Below are 20,422 nucleotides of genomic sequence, written 5' to 3' on the forward strand. Positions count from 1 at the left end.
CCCTCACAAAAGTCTAAGATAGCATAAAACTAATCAAAGATCCCCCTACAAAGATAGTAAAAAGTCCTATTTATACTAGACTAGTTACTAGGGTTTACAGAAATGAGTAAATGATGCAGAAATCCACTTCCGGGGCCCACTTGGTGTGTGCTTGGGCTGAGCTTTGAGATTTACACGTGTAGAGGCTTCTCTTGGAGTTGAACGCCACTTTGTAACCTGTTTCTGGCGTTTAACTCCACTTTGCAACCTGTTTCTGGCGTTTAACTCCAGAATGCAGCATGGAACTGGCGTTGAACGCCAGTTTGCATCGTCTAAACTCGAGAAAAGTATGAAATATTATATATTGCTGGAAAGCCCTGGATGTCTACTTTCTAATGCAATTGAGAGCATGCCATTTGGAGTTCTGTAGCTCCAGAAAATCCACTTTGAGTGCAGAGAGGTCAGAATCCAACAGCATCTGCAGTCCTTTTTCAGCCTGAATCAGGTTTTTGCTCAGGTCCCTCAATTTTAGCTAGAAATTACCTGAAATCACAGAAAAACACACAAACACATAGTAAAGTCCAAAAATGTGAATATTAATTAAAAACTAATAAAAATATACTAAAAACTAACTAAATCATACTAAAAACTATGTAAAAACAATGCCAAAAAGCGTATAAATTATCCGCTCATCAGGATGCAAGTTGGTAACACTCAATTTTCAGTATGATCATGACATACTAGAACTTGGATCGTTACACTCTTCAAGAATGGAACATTCTAGAAACCCATGCAATGTGCACAAATGATAAATATATTTATGATGTTCTTATCCCCACTTTCAACATCATATTCATTTGATCAATTGCAGGAACATTCATCGTGTGAGGACCATGCAGCATAAACGTTAGCGATTCCACCAGCAACTCTTGGTTGTGCGCATCATTAAACTAAGAAATTATCCATCTACCACTTTCTCGATGAAGATAAACAACCATCCTCCGCATCTAGTCTCTGCCTTCGAATCCCTCTTCTGTCATTGTGCATCATTAAGTGAACTCGGTTCTCTAAATCCTTGCTTAAAGCAAAGAAACAGTTGCTAATAAGACTCCTTATTCACATTTTTCCATAACTTCCTCTTCTGCGCAACAATCAATTCATCCATTCATTTTTGCATACAAATTATAGAAAATAAATGTAACAAATCGATCTGAAAAATGAAACATCCTTATTTGTAAAACAAAACATCCTTATCTTTGAAATTAATTTGCCCCAGGTCGGCAACACCATCCCCACCTCTTTCGCCCCAATTGTCATACAAGTTGTCGCCAAAACATTCTTTTCCCGCCAATCCCGCAAATGAAACTACTTAAACGAAAGGTTCATTTCATCCTCCATTTCCACACTAGCAAATTGACCTTGATGGTTATCACTATCTTCATCGATGAGGCCACCGAAATCATTGAAATGGTTCACTGACTGTTCCGCATCACAGGCAGCCTACAAAGAATCCACAAAAGTAAACATAAACAAAACACAAAACAACATTATTAACATGATTACCATGACCGTAACAACTCTATTCATAGGGGCTTCATTTTAACCTAGTATAGCATAAACTAACAAGAACTTGCCAACCTAGATCCCAATCTTTTGCACACTATTTGATATCTGCCACCAAACATCTACTCGAACATATCAAAAACCAAAAAAAAAAAATAAAATTTGTCGATCTACCAATTTTAACTATCTATGATCATCATATGTGTCAAAAAGATTTTTTTTTTCTTCTCACACATTTAACTTAAAATTTTGTAAGAGCAGGGTACCTACCTTTAGAGCACAATTCATTGAAAATGTAGACTTAGAGCATCCATGATAGCATTATTTCTCTCACTCAAACGCAATGTTCTTAAAACCGGTTTGAAGTGGCCGGTCAAACTAGTCAAACCGGTAACCGTTGGTAAATATGATTCAGACAGAAAGTAAAACCGTCAATTTTAAAAACCAGAGTTAGACCATCGAACCGACCAGTAGGAGAGGTGCGCCAGCGACGAGCAGAAGCAAGGTTATTAGATACCTCAGGAAAGCCCGGCCAAAACCACTGGAATGCCACTTAAAAAAGAGTTAGGCAAGTAGCCTTTGAACTTGAATGAAAGGGAATTCCTTTTTCCGCTAAAGTTCAAAAACTTTTTCTAGTTCGTAATACCCCCTCCCAGGGATTTTAGCACTTGAACGGCTTCTCCTGCTCTTTTGCAGGATAGGCTTACAGAAGCTCGTGAAAACAGTCTTTCTATTGTGGCGAGCGGCCGAACTTATTCCAATTCAATAAGAGATCCGAACTATGACCCGGCCGGTTTTTGAAATTTGGGCAAAATACTGCGTTTTGCATGCTAAAAGGGCCAAAGCAAAACCCTAGTCACCCACAAAGGCACAGACCCACTCCTCTCCTCTCGAGCCTCCACTCTCACCTCTCACGTCTCTAGTCTGACTCACCTCGAGCTTCCGGCGCAACTTCCGTCCAGCCACCGCCGCTGTCACAACTTCTGTTGTGCTAACGTCAGCTAGCACTGTTCGCGCAGCCACGAACCGTCGCGAAGTCAGCCTTTAAAAATTGCAGCCACCACAGGGGAGGAGGGAGCCTCTGCTGCGTCACCGCCATGCCTCCATCACTGCCAATCCATCATCACCGCTGCTAGGGTTTGTTGGAGCTGTGCAAAGCTATCGTCGTCGATGTCACGTGAGGAAGGAAGTGAGAGAGACTGAAGCTACAAGAGAGGAGAAGTCACCCCCGCCAAAAGCCGCTGTTGAAGACCCCATGATGAAAGCGGTTCTGCTTGAATCTTCAAAAGTTATTCTGATTTCCCCACTATTGTTGTGATCTTCTACTTTCTTTGCAATTGTCTCTAAGCGTACTTGATTTTTTGGATTTAGAGTATTTAGAGTTATTTTTTATTGAATTTCTGGATTTGAATTTTGAATTCGTGCTTGATCTGCAATTTCTGTTTGATTCTTATTGTTGTTGTTGTGGTTGAAATTCAAAATTGAAATATGATTCTTCTTCTTCATCAATTTCATATTCTGGACTTGTTGATTTGTGAACTGATCTTGTGAAATTGAATTTATGATCTGTTGTTGGATTTGTTGCTAAATTTCTTGTTGAATCTGAATTTGCATCAATTTCGGCCTCTCTTTTTTCTTGAATTTCTGTTGATGCTGCTGTGTGTCTTGTTCTATTGATACCTGAGATTTGGTTGCTTCTTGATCAATTTGTGGTGGTTGCTGTTGTTGCCTTAGTCTAACTTTAATCTCTTTCCACTCAATTTTCCATTTTTCAACTTCATTCCAGCAAATTTCTGGCAAGCTTGGACGCATATCCAGTTGGTAGCGATGATAGAACGCAATTCCGAATGTTTCCAAATTGGTAAATGGATTGAGTGCCTTCCATAACTGAAACCATCTTAGAGCTTTCCCTTTCAAACCTCTTTCCACCTCTATGGATCTCTGCTCCTCAGTTGTCCATCCATAACCATCTTTTCCATCGAATATTGGAAATGTATCTTCAGATTGTTGAGTTATTTGTTTTTCCATGAAAAATGGAAGAAACCTCTCAACAAGAGCACCAATGTTAGAACTCCCTCTTTGAGTTAGGGAGAGAAACTCCAAATTGAACCAAGTTCAATATCAATTCATTAATTCCTTTAATACATTGATAAAAATCTCTTATCTATATTCTTAAAAGACTAAGTAATTCTAATGGGCATAACCAGTACCCTTCTTGATATTAAATCGTAACATGTAGTGGCTACTATTTATGAATATCAGAAGTATGCAAAATCAGCAGAGGATGTTGTTGCTAATGTTCTCAGAGCAGGTGTTTTATCTGCCATTTTCATTTCAAGTGGATAAATGGTTTCACTGAATTCAACTTTTGTGCTGCTGAATAAGGCAAGGGATTATGAATATGAATTAATGTGATAAAATTGTGAATATGAATAAATATGATTGATGAAAAACTTGGATGTTGGTATTTTATGTTTAGTTGGTTATTTTGTTATTTGGCTTGAGTTTGTATTTGAATGAGATCATAATATTCTGGTTTATATAGTACTTTTAATTTGGATGATATTTTAAAGTTTATATTAAACTATAATTATGTTTTAATGTGTTTATTTATATTTTATTTATCATTTTATTATAAAACAGTTTTTTCGATTCAACCACGATCGAACCGGTTGAACTTATGAACCAGTGAACCAGTAACTATAGCGGTTCAATAACCGGTTCGGTTTTTAGAACCTTGCTCAAATGTCTTTGGGATCTGATTTGTGGTGGTTGCTGTTGTTGCCTTAGTCTAACTTTAATCTCTTTCCACTCAATTTTCCATTTTTCAACTTCATTCCAGCAAATTTCTAGCAAGCTTGGACGCATATCTAGTTGGTAGCGATGATAGAACGCAATTCCGAATGTTTCCAAATTGGTAAATGGAATGAGTGCCTTCCATAACTGAAACCATCTTAGAGCTTTTCCTTTCAAACCTCTTTCCACCTCTATGGATCTCTACTCCTCAGTTGTCCATCCATAACCAACTTTTCCATCGAATATTGGAAATGTATCTTCAGATTGTTGAGTTATTTGTTTTTCCATGAAAAATGGAAGAAACCTCTCAACAAGAGCACCAATGTTAGAACTCCCTCTTTGAGTTAGGGAGAGAAACTCCAAATTGAACCAAGTTCAATATCAATTCATTAATTCCTTTAATACATTGATAAAAATCTCTTATCTATATTCTTAAAAGACTAAGTAATTCTAATGGGCATAACTAGTACCCTTCCTAATATTAAATCGTAACATGTAGTGGCTACTATTTATGAATATCAGAAGTATGCAAAATCAGCAGAGGATGCTGTTGCTAATGTTCTCAGAGCAGGTGTTTTATCTGCCATTTTCATTTCAAGTGGATAAATGGTTTCACTGAATTCAACTTTTGTGCTGCTGAATAAGGCAAGGGATTGTGAATATGAATTAATGTGATAAAATTGTGAATATGAATAAATATGATTGATGAAAAACTTGGATGTTGACATTTTATGTTTAGTTGGTTATTTTGTTATTTGACTTGAGTTTGTATTTGAATGAGATCATAATATTCTGATTTATATAGTACTTTTAATTTGGATGATATTTTAAAGTTTATATTAAACTATAATTATGTTTTAATGTGTTTATTTATATTTTATTTATCATTTTATTATAAAACAGTTTTTTCGATTCAACCATGATCGAACCGGTTGAACTTATGAACCAGTGAACCAGTAACTATAGCGGTTCAATAACCGGTTCGGTTTTTAGAACCTTGCTCAAATGTCTTTGGGATCTGAACATGGTTGAAAGCATTTATCTTTGGGTAAACTTATTCATATGAAAAAAAATTATTTGGCCAAATGTCCAACTCATCCGAATGTTAGCCCAAAAAATTCTTTGAAAAAAAAACAATTTCAAAAAAACAAGAGGTAACTACATATCATACTATGCTCAAGTGGGCCTAAATTAATTAATGGCAAAACCAAACATTCAGCAGCAATTTGTGTCAAAAGCAAGGTTTTAAAAACCAGACCAGTCATCGAATCGTTTTAATTACTTATTCATCGGTTTACTAGTTCAACCGATTCAACCAAAAAACTATTTTATAATAAAATAATAAATAAAATATAAATACACTCACTAAAAATATAATTATAGTATGACATAAATCTTAAAATATCATCCAAATTTAAAATATTACATCAATCAAAATTTTTTTATCTTATGACAAAAACAAAAAATAAAATAAATATTAAAAATTAAGTTTTTTTTTGTATACAAATCAAGTCTTATTTTTATTCATAAGAAAACTTAAGATTGATGATATGAAGAAAAAAAACTCTGAGATAAGCCTCAAAGTGATCCCTGAAGTTACCGTCGCCTCACAGTGATCCCTGAAATTAAAAATTACTCATATTCATCCCTAAAGTTGCACTCCGGAACTCAGACTCGTCCTTCTGGCCAATTTCGTCCAGCTGGCGCAACCGAAAAGCTGACTAGGACTCGTTGGTGACACGCTGTCAGCACAACAGCTAGCTGACGTGGCGACGTAAACTATTTTGACTCAATTTGGTCCCTAAATTGAGGTTAAAAACCCTAACCCCCAATTGACTCTCTTTTCCTCTTTTCTCCATCGCACACTCTCTTCTCCTCTCTTCTCCATCGCACCAGAGGTGACTCTCCTCTACAGTGTCTTCTCCATCTTCGAAAACCACACGTTATGGCTAGTGCGAGCAACGCAGCTGGGAGCTCCAACAACCCACGATCATTTGGAAGCATCATGAGGAGAATGAATAGAAACAGAGATGCGTGTCTGCCAGAATGGTGTGGGTGCGGGTCGAGACCAGTGTTGCGATGGCCAGCGACGGATTCTAATCTAGGGAGACCGTTCGTGGGTTGCCCAAACTACAATGTAAGTGTTTGATGTTGTTGTTTGCTATAATTCTGGATGTAAACTTGGTTGATTCACTTTCCTGGGTGCAGACTGCAGGTAAGAGGTAGTGTGGGTTATTTCTGTGTGTGGATAAAATTTTGGAAGAAGATGCGGTAACATGTGATGGTAGAACAAGCTCTTCAAATGACAACAAAGAATGGAGGATGAAGATTAGATTCTGAAGTTAGAGTTCTCAAAATGGGGGAGATTTTGCTGTTTACATGTATGTTGCTGCTACTGGTTACAGTTGTTGTGCTTGTCTTAAGGTTAGATAGGCAACAGAGTCAATTGTATTTAGCAAAAAAATATGTGACATGGGATATGCATATGTTGTTCTGTACATGTACTTGTACCTGTCCTTTTGGTTGAAAGAAATGCAGATTAAACTGTTTGACATGACTGTGTAAGAATAATTTGGAATTTGAATAAACAAGAGGTTATATGTAAATAATTGTTCCTGCACTACTAATGGATTCATCTAATGGAATTAATCTTAATTGCATATCAGAGACCAAGAAAAAAAATCTGCCACAGCTCAATTCAAGGAAGTCATAATCTATATTCATATATTCATAATGCAGAAAACATATTTAAAATAGGCATTACAGAGTCAAGGCAATATTCAACAAGTATATCAAAGTTCTCAACATATTGAGAACACAAGTTTTGAACACTAAAATCTCCAACACTGGGTTCAAAATTCAGAAAGCACGCTGCTTCATCAAAATAGATAAATAAAATAATCTTCTCCTAAACGTAATAATCCTAGTCTTCATTTTTTGTTTCTGGGTGGTCTGAATTCAAGGTTGGGAACAAATTTCATGAAGTTAGCAAGCTTTGTAACGGTCCCCTGTGATGCACCTTGCATAGGATGAGACGAATGATTTGTTACGGGTTAACTGGTTGCTGGTTGGGTGGTTGCTGTTTGATTGTTGCTTCCTGGAGTTGCCTTTTCTTGTTTGGAGGACTTCCTTTTGGGAGAGAGTTTTGGTGGCCTCACAGGAGAAGGCAAAACCTATTAGTGAAGACATGTAAAATAGTTAGTAAAAGTGCATAAGAACATGCACATAATAAAATGAATGTCATCTAATTTTTTGAACCTATTGAGAGTCATCGGTTTGTTTCAAGGGTGGTTGACTGAGTTCAAGCTGAATTTCGGTGGGAGAGTTGTGGGACAAGGGTGGCTTCACCACCATTAGCAGCAAGGGGTTGGGCAGCAGCAGCAGCCGCCTCTGCAGCAACAGCAGCATCCTCATTAGCAGCTCTAGAGTTACATAAGTGACATCAGAATGGTCCTTTCAGTTTTATAAGTGACATCAAAATGGTCCCTAATCTTTACATACAAATCAGTTTATTATATATACACAGCAGTTCATCAAGCATTAGTCCATCTACTAAGTAAAGCAGTAGTTCATTATATACATAGCAGTTCATTATATAAACAGTGATCCAACTACCTTGTAATGAATATCTTCTCACTTATTCTATTATCACAGCAGCCAATACTAATTATACAACAACAAATAAATTTCTAAAACATACCTTCTGCTTATCTGATATGAAACAGAGCTTGTTTTGCTTATAATGTCCCAAGTCTTCATGAAGTAATTCCAAGAACCACCTCCAGTTTTCAGTATTTTCAACAGGGACAATTGCATATGCAATCACATACATATGATTCTCTGCATATCTAATATAAAACAGAGCTTGTTTTGCTTATAATCATATTCTTTGTTGTCATTTGAAGAGCTTGTTCTACCATCACATGTTACCGCATCTTCTTCCAGAATTTTATCCACCCACAAAAACAACCCACACCACCTCTTACCTGCAGTCTGCACCCTGAAAATTGAATCAACCAAGTTTACATCCAGAATTACAGCAAACAACAGCATCAAACACTTACATTGTAGTTTGGGCAATAGAATCCGTCGCTGACCATCACAACACTGGTCTCAACCCGCACTCACACCATTCTGGCAGACGTGCATCTCTGTTTCTATTCCTTTTTCTCATGATGCTTCCAAATGCTCGTGGGTTGTTGGAGCTCCCAGCTGCGTTGTTCGCGCTAGCCATAACGTGTGGTTTTCGAAGATGGAGAAGACACTGTAGGAGAAGCAATAGAGGAGAGTCACCTCTGGTGTGATGGAGAAGAGAGGAGAAGAGAGTCAATTGGGGGTTAGGGTTTTTAACCTCAATTTAGGGACCAAATTGAGTCAAAACAGTTTACGTCGCCACGTCAGCTAGCCGTTGTGTTGACAGCGTGTCACCAACGAGTCAGGTCAGCTTTCCGGTTGCGCCAGCTGGACGAAATTAACCGGAAGGACGAGTCTGAGTTCCGAAGTGCAACTTCAGGGATGAATATGAGTAATTTTCAACTTCAGGGATCACTATGAGGCTCAAGGGTAACTTCAGGGACCACTTTGAGGCTTATCTCAAAAAACTTTATCTATTGGATAATTCGCAAAAAAAAAATTATCTGTTAGGCTTATGGACAATTGGACATGACCCAAGTCCAAATGCTAAAAAACCAATTAAACAAAACTTAAACCCCCACTCTAAAAAAAACCTTAACCTAATCCCTAGATACAAATCTCCTCTGCCTCAAACCTTATGGCAGCAGTGCAGCATCATCAATCAATTTGTGGCAGCGCGCCTACGCCTGTTTATCTTTTCCAGTCTTCCTCCTTTGCAGATCTATTTTGCTTCCTCCTTCTGCTTCTCACGTTATCAATGTTACTTCTTCGTCTCTTCCTTGTTGTAATTCATAGTTCTCTAGATTTGCAGTCTCTCATTCTGAAGCCCTTTTTAAAAAAAACGACGCTTATAAGTTCTTTAATCTGTGCATTCTTTTTTTCTTTTTTTCTTTTTTTTTTTTTTTTTTTGAGGAGGTCCCAAACAACGTCAGTAGTAGAGAAGAAATCGATGAAATATATTCTTGTTATTTTTGTTTCTAGGTAAAGATTTTATTTATTTTCTTTTAAAAATTGACCTGGTTCCGATTCAGTGACCGATCGGTTCTCCTCTAGTTCGTCAGTTTGATGGCAGCTTTTCTACTGGCGGCTTTATACTATAAACAGAATCACAAAAGCTTACGATTTCCGGTCAGACCAATTCGACCGTTCAATCCAGTCCGATTTTTAGAACATGGTCAAAAGGACAAGGCTCCTTATTAGCCTCTTTCTAGGAGTCTTAGGCTAAAACTCACTGTTATTACCTCCTTTGAATTCAATTGACTCGCTTCCCCTATTATTAGGGGTGTTCATGGTTCAGTTTTTTCGTAAACTGAACTGAAACTGCACTAAACCATTTTAAATGGTTTAGAAACTGAACCAAACTACTTTGTCAAATAAGAAACTGATTTTAAACCATTTTACAATGCAGTTCACCAGTTTAAACCAGTTCATAAAAATAAAACCAGTTTTAATTGAAAAAACCAGTTTAAACTGGTTTACAGGCTAAAACTACTTTTAACTTTTAACATATAAAATTAGTTTTTACATTTTTCCTCTCCTCCTCTCTCTCTCCTCTCCCTCTCTCCCCCCTCTCCCTCTCTCTCTATCTCTCTCTCCCTCTCTCTCTATCTCTCTCTCCCTCTCTCTCTCTCTCCTTCCCTTCTCCCCTCTCTCTTCTTCTCTCCTTCTCTCCCCTTCCTTTCTCTCTCTCTCTCTCTCTCTCTCCTCTCTCTCTCTCTCTCTCTCTCTCTCTCTCTCTCTCTCTCTCCTTCCTTTTCCTTCCTCCTTCTATCTCTCTTTCTCTCACTCTCTCTCTCTCACTCCCTCTTTCTCTTAACATATATAAAATTAGATTTTACATTCTCTTTCTTACCCTCTCTCTCTCTCCTTCTCTCCCTCTGTCTCCCTCCTCTCTCTCTCTCTCTCTCTCTCTCTCTCTCTCTCTCTCTCTCTCTCTTTTCTTCCCCTCTTCCTCTCTTCTCTCCCTCCTTTCTCTCTTTCTTCTTCTCTCCCTTTATCTCTCTCTCCTTCCCCTCTCACTCTTCCTCCTCTCTCTCCCCCTCTTTCTCCCCTTCTCCTCTCTTTGTCTTCCTCTCTCTCTCTCCCCCTTTTTCTTTTCTCTCTCTCCCTCTCTCTCTCCCCTACCCCTCTTTCTCCCCCTCCCCTTTTTTTCTCTCTCCCTTTTCTCCCTCTATCCCTTTCTCTCATTCTCTCTCCCCTATCTCTCTTCCTCTCTATCTCTCTCTCTCCCTCTATCTCCTTCCCTCTTCCCCTCCTCTCTCCCTCCCCCTCTCTCTTTCTCTCTGTCTCTCTCATTTTCTCTCCCTCTCTCTTCCTCTCTCTCTCGCTCTTTCTCTCTCTTTTTCTCTCTCTCTCTTTTTTCTATCTCTCTTTCTCCCCTCTTTTTTCTTCTTTTCTCTCTCCTTCCTTCTCTCTCTTGTTTTGGATAAAAGAGAGAAGAAGAGGGATATAGAGTGAGAGAAGGTTGAGAGAGAAAGAGAAAAGAAAGAAAGAAAGAGAAAAAAGAGGAGAAAGGGAGAAGAAAGAGAGAGAAGAGGAGAGAGAAAGAAGGAAAGAGAGAGTGAGTAAGAGAAAAAAGGGAAAAAAGAGAGAGAAAGAAGAAGAGAGAAGGGAGGGAGAGAGAGAAGAGAGAGAGGAGAGAGAGAGAAACAAAAGGGGAGAGGGAGAGGAGGGAGAGGAGTGAGAGAAACAAAAGGGAGAGAGAGGGAAAAGAGGAAGAGAGAATGGGGAAGGGAGGGAGAGAGATTGAGAGAGAGAGAAGGGGGAAGGGAGGGGGAGCGAGGGAGAGGGGAGAAAAAGAAAAGAGAGGGAGAGAGAGCGAGAGGAAAAGGAGAGAGAGAGAGAGAGAGAGAGAGAGAGAGAGAGAGAGGAGGGAAAGAAAGAGGAAGAAAGAGGGGAGAGAGAGGAGGGAGAGAAAGAAAAGGGGAGAGTGAGAAAAAGGAGGGAGAGAGAGAGAGAGAGATGAAGAGAGATGGGAGGGGAAGAGAGAGGAGGGAGAGGAGAGAGAGAAAGAGAAAGGGGAAGAAAGAGGAAAATGAGGGGAAGAGAGAGGAGAGAGAGAGAGAGAGAGAGAGAGAGAGAGAAGAAGAGAGACGGGAATGGAGAGGGAGAGAGAGTGAGGGAAAGAAGAGAGAAAGAAGGGAGAGAGAGAGAGAGAGAGAAAGGGGGAGGGGGAGAGAGAAAGAAAGAGACAAAAAGGAGAGAGAGAGAGAGAAAGAGAAGGGAGAGAAGAAGGAGAGAAAGAAGAGAGAGGGAGGAAGAGGAGAGAGAGAAAGTGAAGGGAGAGAGATAAAGAGTATGTAAAAACTAATGTTAGATTAATTTGGTTTAAAACTAAACTGAACCATAAAAACTGATTTTTAATAAATTAGTTTTCATAAAAACTATGGTTCAGTTTTATTTAAAAAAAAAAAACTGGTTTATTTAAAACAGTTTCAGTTCAGTTTCAATTCAGTTCAGTGAAACCAGTTTTTTTGCACACCCCTACCTATTATCATGCACCTATTATCATGCAATATGGGACCTACTCTGGATTTATCCTCAAGCATTATATTAGGAATGGGTTTGCATGATTGTTGTCCCTCAAACAAGAAAATTTCATCCCTGGTCACATTTTTTCCGCAGCGGTATTAGATGTCTCCACTGCCGCCATTGATCTATGCTCCTCATGCTTTTTATTTTGCATGCTCGTCCAACTTCTTATTCTCACAATCACATCCAACATGACCATAACATCGACAATAGTTACCAATCAAATGAAGGCTCTCATACTCTACTTTAAAATTTCGTCCATCAACTTCCACCAAACGCACAATAGGTACACCTAGATCAATTTGCACGCACGCTCTTGCGTATTTCCCCGGCTCTGCTGATTTAGTAGCAAGATCGACTCGGACAGAGACTCCAATGGCGGAAGTGACTCTCTTCATGGCCTGTTCATCATAGTACCGTATATTCATCCCTTGTTAATAAAGCAGAAATCAACCGTAAAGGGTTTCACTACGACATATGACCCGCTAATATCCAAGGTCCTAATAAACTCTCTCTCTCTATCTTCCATTAGGTCAAACTTTATCAAGGAATAATCTAACAAATCTAGGCCTCCTTTCAATCTCCAAACACTCTTCAGTTTGCGCATGAGAGCCTTATAGATCATGCCTCCCCAAAGCCTTGATGACGATAGCGTCTTGATATGTCCTGGAAAGCATTTCCTTCCCCTCTTCTGCGCAAATCACCTTGGGAGGCGATGCATCCATCTTGCTTGTCGATGACCTTGGCTAGCCTGTCTCCCACCAACGCCTCATCTGTCGCCATGGGTTGCGGAATTGATCCCCGTACAACCTTGTCACGAAAGGAGACTCAAACTCTTCGAAGAATCCTCAATTAATCCATTAGATGCCCTTTGCCCAGCCCCGTAGTACTTGGTGCACTCCCCCCATCACTCTCCCCCTTATCTCTTCCATTGGTGGAGCCAGTAACCTCACTATGTTTCGCCCTCAGTTCCCTCGTCTCCGCTCTCACCACCACTCATCTCTCTGCTTCACTTTTTTTGGGGTATAAAATTGAATGAATATTTTTTCCCCAAATTTGAACAAATCAGTTTGCCGATTTACCGTCGATTTTGCCAAATTTTTGCCAGATCGATCTAGTCTAGTTTGAAGAAATTGGTTTAACTTGAAAGAAAGGTGGGGAAGGGGGTTAGTGTTAATCAAAATTATATTACGTTTGGTGGCACCGACGCCTAGGGATCATATCTTACACATATCAAGGAATATTTGACGAACATAAATTTGCTTCTTCGCGTCATATAACACGTATCTGACCCCCATAACCATAATGATTAAGAAGTCCTTCATCTTGTCGCCAATTTTCTTTGACTTTCACTTCAATCTGTTCAAACATCACCTCGAGGTAAATATTATCCGGCAACAAGAAAGGGAAAAAAAATGCACATTGATTATACCACTCTACTAATTGAAGATCAAGATTAGTTAATGAAGCAGTAAAAAATACAATGTCCGAGTTCAACCAAGCACCACGCAAAAGTAATACTTTGATCATAAATATGTAAGTACCTCAAGATAAACTTTCTTCTGTAGAAAATCTTCTATGTCAAGGCGAGCAGCTGTTGCAAGCAGTTTCAAAGCCTTTCCTTCCTGTTGTAGTTGACAGGCAGCATACACATTGGTCACTGTTCAGCCTTTATAATGCATTGCATAAACACTCGTTTAATTTACAGGTCACTTTTGGTTGCAAGCAATGTCTAGTGTCAATGCCTAAACATGCATAAACTTTTCTTTTTCGGAAACTATAATCTCATATTAGAAATTAAAGTCAAATCAAAACTAGTGCATATATGTCAGAAACGCTGAACTACAAGTGTAAGTGACATACTCTTCCAATAACAATTATCTTCTGAGAGTTTTTCTCAACCAAAATCTCCACTTGTATGAAATCCTTTGCAGTTGGCCGAGTCTTATAGCTTACAACGTTTACCTGGATGATTTGAAAATTAAGAAAAAATTTTTAAATATATATTGCTATAATAATAACTTGGTTGTCCTTCCTTTTTCAACCCGGAAACCCTCTTTTCCTTGTCTATCTTGTTTTCCATTTGACAGGTTGGGAGGTGAAGGTGTACCACGAACAACATAAACCCTTTATAATTACCTGGCATGCGTACGGAATCTCATTTCGATACTGCATAAAAATCTTTTCTCTAACAATTTCAGCCACAAAAAATCTTTCTGGATGCTCACTGACAATGTCCTGCAAATTCAGGAACAACATTAGAGCGGAGAAGGTATAAGAAAAAATTAACCTATCATGAGCAGCATACCAGCATGCTCTAGTGATGGCAAGGGAGGAGCTGTGCTACATTTTGTAGCTAAAAGACACTACTTTATCTATTTGAGCCGCAGAGGATTGCAATTATGCAGTATTTTCACAACATTTGTAGTATCTGAACTATGGTTACAGCCTATGCTTCCTTTCCCTATTCTTTACCATAAAGGGTCTATTTCAGTCAGTATGTAGGTGTACTTAGCTGCAAACTGGTTGCCCGTAAACAGTAGGCACTGACAACAGCCACCACTAAAATCTGTCAATAATTACGTGTATGGAACTTTATATCTGACCTATACCATTATGATTATGTACCAAACACTGTTAACTTTTAATTACATCAATTCACTCTTAACTTTTACTAGATAAAAATATTCTTAGTTAAATTGTAATTGTAATATCATACCAACTTGCAGATTTAAGACAGCTACGTTCATTTACATAACCAGAATTATTCAAATTAACAAGCTAGTTTTGACTTCACTTTACTCTTCATCACTCATTAGAACTTCTATACACACAAATGCATTTTACCTACTTTCCAAAGATAGGTATGGACTAGCAGAAGAGAAAGCTCTTCTGGCATCAAACGAACACGCTAGAAGTGAAGTGAAAAAATGATGAAGCAAGTATGAAAATTTGAACGAGGCAAAGAAATTTTGATATTTGACTTGCCTTTGGATAATAAGCTGGTCCATTGGGAAGCTTTGACAATATCCAGTCCCTGACATCTTCAACCCCATGACCATATTTGGCACTAACTGGAATCACCTCATCAACATCGGTAAATTTCTCATACCACTACAAAGAATTTGAAAAGGACATGGAACAGCAGAAAAACATCCCCATGTGAGTATAGTATATTAACTTGTACAAGCTAACACAATTATATTGAAGAATTTCAACCTCCAGTTTCTTTGCAACTTCACCAGGTTTGATAAGATCCTTCTTGTTCAGAATCAATAGAGTTGGAGGCTTTTCTTCAAGGTCTCCTCCTATTCCATCTTCCAACACTTCATCAATCTAAAGACAAAAAGCGAATTAGAAATTGAAGAAAACATATGAATTGGTTTTATAAAACAAGAACCATACTTTTTCAGGCGCTTTACATGCATCAACAAGGACCAACACACAGTCAGCATTTACTGCAGCACTGCGAACATTTTTCATCATCATTGAGTCTAATTTGTGCATTTCCTTCTGTAAGACGCCAGGTGTGTCATAAAGTACCATCTGCAAGAGATTAAGTGATCAGATAAATGAAGGTAAAAGAGAATGCTAGTACACATCCCTTAAGAACGACAAACACGGTATATTTATTAGTCTATTACCATGGGTAACAATTAATGGATAAATAAATTAAAAAGGACTTGATAACTTGAGTTTGATGGTTGAACTTATGAAATTTAAAGAATATTAAAATGAATATGAAATTAAAAGAATATTAAAACGAATTTTGATCCATTTATCTTACACCAATTCATTCAATCTCTCCATCTACCTAATGCCCTTTTTTCCAGTAATCTTATTATAGATTGAAGCCCATGACGAGGTGCCAACAAAAAACATTCAAATTTGCATAATATAGAGCAAAATGACACAAAGATCACTATGAGTTTAGAACATAACCAGCAGACAATTCATAATATCCTACAGGTGTGTGAATTATCTTTCACTCAAAACAAAAGAAACTAGCAAATTGTTGTGGGGAGTAGAGGTAGAATGAAAAGGACAAGAGAATATAACGAAAATCAAAGGGCCATGAATGACAAGCAACAAGGAACCAAATAGACAAGCTGATCAAATGAAAAACGAAAATTAGCTATGATTAAATTAAACCTGATAATCTGAGCCAGAACATATACAGAGAATTCGATGCCTGGTTGTCTGAGGTTTATCTGTAACTATTGAGAGCTTTTGGCCAATCATTTGGTTTGCCAGTGTACTCTTCCCAACATTTGGCTTGCCAAGTAAAGCCACATATCCTGCATTTACCTTCACACATCCAAATCAAGAAATGCAAAAGGTGGTATAAATTTAAATAACTAGATTAGAATAATAAACTGCTCATCATCTGAAAATCTGAATTTTTAGTTTTCTTCTGTTTTATTTTCCTTGATATAATCATGCAAGGCAATGCACAGTACAAATGAGTGTCCATCCACTAAGGATGGATTTGTTATTGCTGTGATGTTTCAAGAGCTGCTGAGCTCCTAATATTTTTCAACAGCTGCATTTTGAAAGCTTTAATTATGTTTGGTAAAACATAACAAAAGTGCGTGCTACATGAACTCCACAAAATTAACCACCATCAACCCTCTCCATATAGGGATACTGAATGGCTCATAATGTCCAAAAAATACCAATCAAAATCACATTTATAATCAAACCAGATTTATATTTGTAATCAAACTTCATAAAGAATATATCAACCTCCATGACCATATAGAATTAAAACCAGATTCACATTTATGATAAAAAGGATTCACAATTATCAAAATTTGATATTGGTGGCTAAATTTTGGTGCTCATGGAGTATTTTTGTTAACGAGCCAAAATATAAGCTTTTGGTGTCCGATTAAACAGAATCAATTTATAATGCAAAAGTATCTCTCTAATAAGCAATACCAAGTACCCATTTGGATTAGCTTTTTTAAGTAAATCTTTTCATTAAAAAAGTACTTACTTAATTATAAAGGTGCTAGATATAATCTTTAAAAAAAAAAAATTAAAAAAAAAATCTAAGCAAGCAACATGTTGCTTTCTAAAAAAGCTAAATTTAAAAATTATTTTAAAGAATTGTCTATTAAAAAAAGAGTTCTTATCTTTTTCTATCTAAACACAAAATTGCTTTTCTAATAAAAAGAAAATATCTTTACCAAAAAAGATAAAGAAATAAGTACTCTTTTCAAAAGTCATCCAACTCACCTTAAAACCCACCCTAAATTCAACTGTCCATAGGACCTAACAATTTCCAAAAAAATCAACATAAATATAAGAATTCAAATTAACTATATGAACTTGACACAGTTAATGTATGCCAGGCCACATATTAATCAATTTACAGAAACCAACTTAAAAACGAACCCATAATGAAACCTAAAGGAAAAGAGAAGAACCGCTTCTGTGATTTGGGCCAAAATCCAAGTCGAGCTCGTCGGCCTCATAATCGTCAAGCAAGGCCATGTTCCTATCAGGCTTCTCGCTGAGGGACAAGAAGGACAGATCATCATCTGAATAAGAAGCTTCTTCCTCTGCTTCTACTTCTGCTTGTGTTTGTTTGCTGATGCAAGCACGGTCTTGTCTCTTGGGGAATGCTTCAAATGGACGATGCATGGTGGTTCTGCAACATCTTTGGGAGTGCAATTCAGTTGGGAAGGGAGTTGGGGCTGTGAATAAGGGGAAGAGGAATTGCTGAATGGGAAGAGTTGAGGTTGTAGTTGGAAGTGTGTATAGCTGCTGCAAGGACAGTCTCTCCATTATAAGAGGGAAGTCACACACCTTGCCAATATTGCTCAAGTTTGAAGAACTCTTCAACAGGGAGGAAACCTGCATATTTTCATATAAGAATTCTCAGCTCCAAAAAATGATGATGCACAAGGGGGAAGAATGAAAGCAAAAATGCATGCAGAAGCTAAACAAAATAGGTGGCAAATCAATGTACCCTGAATTCTAGTGTTAAAAAATTAACTATAACAACTGTTTATAAAAATTAGCAAACCAGTGATAACTGCAGAAAACTTAGGCTGGCGAAATATAAAAAAAAAAAAAAAAACACTTACAGCTCTAAACTATACGCACATAAATAACATTAACGGACATATATATCCATAGCAAAATGATTAGATATTGTCCGAATGTTTCCATATGATGAATGATGTATATAATGTTTTATCAAAAAATTCGTCATCAAGATTCTTCATGAAATTGAAATCTACAAGCTTCGATCCATGAAATTGAAACAAGTCAAGAATTAAGATGAAATCAAAACAATAGCATACACCTTAATTCACTTTAACAGAACACACCCAAAATAACAAATTGAAAACAACATCAATACCTTGACTTTCAGAGCCGATGGACCACTAATTCCAACCGTAACAAGACATTCCTTTTCCTCTCATAGTTCTTGCGTTCTTGAACAGATTTTACTAAAGATACTGCACAGTTTGAGTATTTAACAACCACATCTTAGCAAGACACCACAAATATCATTAATTAAGAAAATTACACATGAAAATTCAGAAAAATCACAAGATAAAAAGCTAGCAGAACAAACCTTACCAGAATCGACAGGAACCAGTGACGGATAGCGCGCGGTGAGGGCGAGCAAGAGAAGAACGAGACCAGAACGACTGAAATGGAGCGAGGGGAAGCAGAATGAGAGCCGAAGACTGAAACAGAACTCCCCTCGAAGCTGAAAAAGCTGTGATGAGGGTTATGGTTGGCTAACTGAGAGAGAGAGAGAGAGAGAGAGAGAGAGCACGGCAATGCAGTCACCGTCAAGTGAGAGGGAGTGAAACTGGGGGTATGTGAGAGAATTAGGATCAGGTGGTAGGATGATCCGAAAAACAGTTGAAAAATAAATGGAATAAATTATCCATTTTGGTTTTTAGAAGATTCAATTTTTGATACACAAAAAAGAGTTAAATCTCAATTTGACCCCTGAAATTTGGCCTGATACTCAGAATGACCCCCATAATTTCGTTGGCTCCAATTAGAACCCCCAAATTTACAATTGTGGCTCCAACTTGCCCCTGCGATCATCTCCGTCACCGGAATGCTGATCTAGCGTAATTGCATGACATGGTAGACACTACTTAAACAACGACGCATTGGCTTCGCGTGCAAACCCTTTAGAAACCACGTAGTGTAAGGGTTTTCTTGATGTTTGGCAACTTATGATCGTCGTAGTGGAAAGAAAGAGAGTTTTAACCCAAAAAAACTGAAACGACGTGGTTTCCAAAGGGTTTGGGCGTGAAACCAATGCGCCGTCGTTTAAGTAGTGTCCACCGTGTCATGCAATTGCATCAAATCAGCATTCTAGTGACGGAGATGATCGCAGGGGCAAGTTGGAGCCACAATTGCAAATTTGGGGGTTCTAATTGAGGCCAACAAAATTGTGGGGGTCATTCTGAGCATCGGGCTAAATTTTAGGGGTCCAATTGAGATTTAACTCCAAAAAAGCTTATATTTTAGCCATGATCTTAGTTTGACAAAAAGACGAAACTACTATATGGGTATTTGGATTAATGTTTGAAAACTAATGTTAATATAAGTATGCTTTTATAAGATTAACTAGCATAATTGCCCGTGCCAAGCACGAAAATGTTGAATCATAATAACTATAGCTATATTATTTATTAAGGATATTATATACAATACAAAAATATTGTTTTACATATTAAGGGTATTACAGATTTCATGATTTTTCAAGTAAATATGACAAAATTTTAATCAAATTTATAATAACACATTAAGTATATACTTAGTCAAATAATGACAACAAAATTTGACTTATTATTATAATAAATTTTATATCATTCTATTTGTGAGCAATTATTTATTTTTTACTTATATCTTCACTTTATACACATAGTCAGCATTGACCTGTAAAATATTAGTCTAAAACTCAAATAATTATTCCATAAAACTCATTACTCCATAAAAATTGACATCTACAACTTAAATTTATATTCAAAAAAATTATTCAATTTCAGCTGGCATTTTAACTCATATGACGCATAAAAATAAGAGAAAAATGAATTAGAATTTTATTAATAATAAAGAATTAAAGATGATCATGACAACAGGAAGAGAATAGATCAACCAACTAAAGATAAAGAACAGGTACAAAAAAATATAATTGAGCTCAAAAGATTATAAAGTTAATACCATTTCTTGTCTTGCGAGACATATGGATATAACTGGTAAGCTTTAAAAATGTTGAGACATGAAAATATGGAATTCAGAATTCTAAAATACAATAGATGATGACTACAAATTAATTTAATATAAAAGATGGATGCCTATGTCCTATAAATCTTCCTAAATATCAAGGCCCTTGAGTTTTGATTCCAGTTCATTGGGGTCAGCATTTTCTTAA

The 20,422-nt window shown here is 37.3% G+C and overlaps 1 protein-coding gene and 1 long non-coding RNA gene across 5 annotated transcripts; both read right to left on the bottom strand.

The window, feature by feature from the left end:
* Nucleotides 1–7,035: 7,035 nt before the first annotated feature.
* LOC140182552 (uncharacterized) lies at nucleotides 7,036–8,798 on the bottom strand. The gene is made up of 3 exons (XR_011878352.1): nucleotides 8,039–8,798; nucleotides 7,597–7,760; nucleotides 7,036–7,511 (listed from the first exon to the last, which is right to left on the bottom strand). It is a non-coding gene; the product is annotated as an uncharacterized lncRNA (long non-coding RNA).
* Nucleotides 8,799–13,170: 4,372 nt separating this feature from the next.
* On the bottom strand, nucleotides 13,171–18,928 carry LOC112783521 (GTPase ERA-like, chloroplastic). 4 transcript variants are annotated; one of them, XM_025826500.3, is made up of 12 exons: nucleotides 18,601–18,900; nucleotides 18,377–18,476; nucleotides 17,436–17,865; nucleotides 17,245–17,280; nucleotides 16,156–16,311; nucleotides 15,409–15,549; nucleotides 15,223–15,339; nucleotides 14,992–15,117; nucleotides 14,143–14,241; nucleotides 13,867–13,968; nucleotides 13,548–13,628; nucleotides 13,171–13,362 (listed from the first exon to the last, which is right to left on the bottom strand). In XM_025826500.3, exons 3-12 carry the CDS (start codon nucleotides 17,547–17,549, stop codon nucleotides 13,276–13,278), a joined length of 1,059 nt encoding a protein of 352 aa, XP_025682285.3. In that variant the 5' UTR covers nucleotides 17,550–17,865; nucleotides 18,377–18,476; nucleotides 18,601–18,900; the 3' UTR covers nucleotides 13,171–13,275. The 4 variants fall into 4 exon arrangements, with proteins under 4 accessions (XP_025682285.3, XP_072085671.1, XP_025682283.1 ...); XM_072229570.1 differs by having other exon boundaries at nucleotides 18,596–18,850; XM_025826498.3 differs by lacking the exon at nucleotides 17,245–17,280 and having other exon boundaries at nucleotides 16,156–16,301; nucleotides 18,601–18,928.
* Nucleotides 18,929–20,422: the final 1,494 nt, after the last annotated feature.

The sequence above is a fragment of the Arachis hypogaea genome, chromosome 20 (genome assembly GCF_003086295.3).
Source record: "Arachis hypogaea cultivar Tifrunner chromosome 20, arahy.Tifrunner.gnm2.J5K5, whole genome shotgun sequence".
In the NCBI taxonomy this organism is placed as follows: domain Eukaryota; kingdom Viridiplantae; phylum Streptophyta; class Magnoliopsida; order Fabales; family Fabaceae; genus Arachis; species Arachis hypogaea.

Excerpts from the sequence above, each read along its gene's own strand:
- LOC112783521 (XM_025826498.3), bottom strand. The coding sequence starts at position 17,796 with ATGGAGAGACTGTCCTTGCAGCAGCTATACACACTTCCAACTACAACC. Across the intron at positions 14,242-14,991 it reads GACCAGCTTATTATCCAAAG|GACATTGTCAGTGAGCATCC; the intron begins GCAAGTCAAATA and ends CTGAATTTGCAG. Across the intron at positions 13,969-14,142 it reads AGATTCCGTACGCATGCCAG|GTAAACGTTGTAAGCTATAA; the intron begins GTAATTATAAAG and ends CAAATCATCCAG.